General features: G+C 38.2%; 1 protein-coding gene across 1 annotated transcript; it reads right to left on the bottom strand.

Annotated features, from left to right (window-relative positions):
• Positions 1 to 443: 443 nt before the first annotated feature.
• cnpy2 (canopy FGF signaling regulator 2) lies at positions 444 to 3,213 on the bottom strand. The gene is made up of 6 exons (XM_034083049.2): positions 3,010 to 3,213; positions 2,709 to 2,815; positions 2,510 to 2,625; positions 2,123 to 2,320; positions 1,855 to 1,951; positions 444 to 1,661 (listed from the first exon to the last, which is right to left on the bottom strand). Exons 2-6 carry the CDS (start codon positions 2,806 to 2,808, stop codon positions 1,618 to 1,620), a joined length of 555 nt encoding a protein of 184 aa, XP_033938940.1. The 5' UTR covers positions 2,809 to 2,815; positions 3,010 to 3,213; the 3' UTR covers positions 444 to 1,617.
• Positions 3,214 to 4,436: the final 1,223 nt, after the last annotated feature.

Genomic DNA, 4,436 nt, shown 5'->3' with positions numbered 1-4,436 from the left:
AGTAGTTTTGGAGGATTTCACTGTTATCTGATTTTAAAATCTAGACCTTTTTCCGTGTTTGATCTGAAGTTATGTCAAACAACGACATTTTAATATTGTGTTTTAATTGTTGAGTGTTTATGGAATCATGATAAGATCATCATAAGGGTGCTGGGGCGGGCCTTTTTCCAAACTTTGACTAAGTGGAGAAAAATCCCTGCTCCACAATGTTTAAGGTAAATCAATGGGTGTGAAATTAGTGGAAGTAAAATAATATTTAATTATTTGAAGTGATGTAATGGTGTGGTGATATCTCTGGCAGAAATCTAGCCATTGTTCTGTATTATAAGTAAATAAAAATAATAGAGTGCATTAACACAAATCCTTAAAAAGTCAATCTGGTGTCCAAGGTCAAGAATGAACTGTAATCCTGTGATAAATTGACATTAAAGACAAAACAGATGCAAAGGTCTTACAAAGTTTATATATAAAAAGTAATCAGTAAATCAGAAGAATGTTCACAAGACAGCATGTTCGGATTTTTTCAAACATTGAAAATACATGATACCAAATATACTTTTAATCTACATCTACAGTACAGCATGAAGACTCTCCAACTGAGATCTTAATCATTTGGACTCAACTATCAGATTGTGGACGACAGCACACTCTGGTGGTGTTACACTGGAGTTTTACTAGACAAGAGGAAACAGAACTTAACTCTTGGTGCTTGAAATACAAATTTAAAAAACGCTTTAAATATTGTGATTAAAGGTGATTGCAGCTGGATTACATACTCCTAAATCTATAAACTATTCTAAAATAATTTTTTTACTTTTTGTGTTGGTATAACGATATGTTCTGCTCTGGATCGGAAGGGCAGCGTGTTCGGAAAGTAAACCATTTTCTGTAAAAAATCACTGTAAACATTAGAGGACTCAGACAAATATGAAATCAATAGCAAGGGGCCTACATGGGATTCATATTTCAAGAGTGTTGACATCAAAGGCATATTTTGTCCTTTGGTAAAACTAATTATTCTCAAATTGTACATCAGAAAGTTATTCCTGTGATCTTGTCGACATTCAATAAAGAATAAACTAGAACTGTAAAATGACACTTTCATTGTTGAGTAGGCATCAAAGCACTTCTTCCTGGATTTATCAATGCAAATGAATAAAGATTTAAGGACCACTTGACCACATTTCCACCTCGGTGTAATTCAATGATATTGCTGAATGTACAGTTAATCCTGTAAGACATCATGTAGCTATGCACTCAGAAGTATAACTTCATTTGTGCAGTTTCACAGTTTTATCGGATGAAAAGTATGTGGAGGCCATTTTTATATAAAACACAGACTATAAAAAAAAAAATTGTAAAATAACTTACAGTATATAAATAAGTGACAGGATAGTCCAAAGAGATACATTAAAAAAAATGACAAAATGGTCCTTAAATCTATTCTATTCTTCTCAATTCTATTAAATTGTAACATTTTTATTTGCAGGTGGATCTTTAGGTATATTTCATAGTAACTGTATACATCTTCTACCACTACCCATAATGTAAACTGGTGATGAGACAACTGAAAACATTACGGCTACCGACGTCTCTGTTTCAGATGGTGAGATGATATCAAAGTTCATCATGGGGTATTTCCAGAGCGTGATCACAGAGGTCTGCAAAGCAAACGGGACATGAACATAATTAAATAAAATACAATCACTACAGTAGAACAAAATGTTCAATAGACCTGTAAACCGCCATACACGGCATGTTTACTTTAAAGCATTGCTTGGGGTCCAGAGGGATCAGATGTAAAACTCAGCATTAAAAGATAAATAAATAAATATCAATCAAAATGATTCATACCTGTCCTCATGCTGCAGAGTTTGTCTTTGATATTATCTGTCTCGTGACCGAAGAATTCAATGACTTCATCTTCATGCTGCTCAACAATTGTTTCACACTGGAGAAAAACATTTAAAAAACTGTTACAAGCTGCACATAGTAAAAGTCACACGACTTTAGGCTGTGGGTTGCATCCAAAATATTTATTATCAATACCAAAAAAGGAATGTTATGCAAGGGCATGAACACAGGTGCCTGCTTTGAATATTCGATGAAATGTTTTACTTACTGCAAATTTTAAACTGCCTGTAACTCTTGAATCCAGCTTAGCCTCTGAAAGGTCCATCGCTCCACCAGTCCGAGACTTTATCCTAATGTAGGAATTCCTGTTTGAGGAAGAATCACTGCGCTCACCGTAGTCCTCCATCCTCTCACACACAGTCTCCATCAGCTCAAGTAGGTTTCCCTCAGAGCGGGCCAGGGGAACCTGGTTGAATCAATCATCATTCAAAACTTTCAATTATTGCAACCCTGCTTTAAAAATAAAACAAGCTTTAATATATAAGATTGGAGACATGTCTGGTAAATGTATGAGACTTTTTAAAGTGGTGCATCCTACAGAGTGGGTTAGAGGGGGTTTTGGCCACGTCACTACGTGGCTGTGCTGCATCCTCACCTCTCTGATGGACTGGCTGCCGTCTGGGTTAATCCTGAAGGATCCCGTTTGGATCATTTTCTTTGGATCTACCTGTGAGATGGCCCACTCCATCTCATCTACCAGAGCCCTGCACGCTGTAGGGAGCAGGGGGAGAGGAGACAGGCATTAGGACGTTTCTGTTCTTAACAAAGAGCGAGCTTAAGATACAGACACATACCTCCACATTTCATGTCCTGTCCCTGTCTTGCTGCCTGGCTGAAGCTCAGGAAGAGACACAGAAACACACACGGTGTGAACAGGATGGCCGCTTCCCTCATCTTGCATCTAAACACAGTTTACACCACAACAAACAGGCGGTGTTATTATCCGTCACAAGAAACAATGAAGTGACTGTAAGAAGTTAGCTAAGCCTTAGCAGCCACCGCTAGCTACTATAATGTTGTTAGTCGGACTACCATTAACCATAAAAAGAACATGACACAAAGACACAAATGTTGTCACCTTTTCCTTGAACTTACATGTTTCTTGTAGTGTTTTGTGAGACACCTTCACGCTTTACACGCTGTTACATCGCATTCAGTGGAATGTGGTGACGTAGGCACCGGAGCCGCTGGACAGGAGGGAGCCGCGCACGAGACAGCGCCTTCGCGTGGCCGGGAAGATGCCAACGGCTACTAGTGTTGTAAATTAACCAAGGTAACCTTTCAGCACAGACGAGACCTCCGTCACTACTGAGGGATGTTGTTGGTTTTATGGCGGCTCAACTATAAGTTTTCGACTGAAATGAACTGAAGACAAACACTTGTGCAGGATCATTGTGGTGTCATTTTCTTTGCAATATACACTTTGATGACATCTAACTAAGCCATCTACCTATAGACACTTATCAAGGGCCCACTAAACCAAGAGACAATATTTATTTACAGCTTTTTAATTTGGCTTTTAATTCAAAGTATTGTTATAACTGTTTACGTTTCAACCATTAGTTGTTACATTATTTGTATGTTTTATTAAATTGACATTTATTTATTTGTAACATTTGTATTTAGTTATTGTTTTACACTTCAGAGAACATTTAAATAGGCATTGGTTCTTCAGAAACAGTGAATATATTTCCAACCAAATATTTTACTTTCCTATATTCTCTACATTTATTAAACTGGGTGTTACAACTAAGTAAATGTTCACATTTCGGGCAATGAGTAGTCTAAAACTTATATCTAACTTATCTAAACTAATTTCTGCAAACAAAATAAAAAGCAACATAAAGATTTGCTTAGCAGGGCTGCAGAATAAGCAGCAGAGTGTGAATACATGTTTTACTATAGGATTTCTATTACTCAAACCCAGCATGCCCAAGGTGTGGGGGAAACTTCTGTGTAGCAATGCAGTGGGAGTCACCGACTCATGAAGGAGACACGGGGTGAGCTGGAGCTTTGATGTCAAACACTGATGGTTTATTTAGGAGTATCGGCCGGAGGATTCACATCACAAGTCCCAGAGCCAGAGGTTCTGACTTCACGGGAGAGTTGCCACGTCAATTCTGAAGAGCCTCTCTCTTGCTAGACCTTTTAACTGGTTCACAGAGAGTAATCAACATATTTGAAGAGATAGCCTAAACAGCTGGGAACACTGAATTACTTGCGTCTGACACTTATGGCCTCGAAGATTACACACCTTGGAGTCCACAAACACCGAGAAGGAAGTGTTCCAGCGTTCTCACAACAATAAACCATTTGTGACCGAGAGTTGCCCTGTCAGAAACTGGGAACAACAACATATGGCTGAAGCAGCCCCTTTCCTTAAGGGAGATAATAGACGTCAGGGTTGGTCATAAACGTCAAAGGGCAAAAAGGTTAGATATCTAGGAGTCCAGGAGAATTATTCCCTAACACAAGGGATGTTTTTCACTCAAATAAGACATATCACAGATTGATAAACAACA

The sequence above is a fragment of the Pseudochaenichthys georgianus genome, chromosome 5 (assembly GCF_902827115.2).
Source record: "Pseudochaenichthys georgianus chromosome 5, fPseGeo1.2, whole genome shotgun sequence".
Lineage (NCBI taxonomy): Eukaryota > Metazoa > Chordata > Actinopteri > Perciformes > Channichthyidae > Pseudochaenichthys > Pseudochaenichthys georgianus.
The sequence above is the reverse complement of the archived record's forward strand: the minus strand, read 5'-3'. Positions and strand labels throughout refer to the sequence as shown.

Excerpts from the sequence above, each read along its gene's own strand:
- cnpy2 (XM_034083049.2), bottom strand. The coding sequence starts at position 2,808 with ATGAGGGAAGCGGCCATCCTGTTCACACCGTGTGTGTTTCTGTGTCTC. Across the intron at positions 2,321-2,509 it reads GCAGCCAGTCCATCAGAGAG|GTTCCCCTGGCCCGCTCTGA; the intron begins GTGAGGATGCAG and ends TGATTCAACCAG. Across the intron at positions 1,952-2,122 it reads CAGGCAGTTTAAAATTTGCA|TGTGAAACAATTGTTGAGCA; the intron begins GTAAGTAAAACA and ends GTTTTTCTCCAG.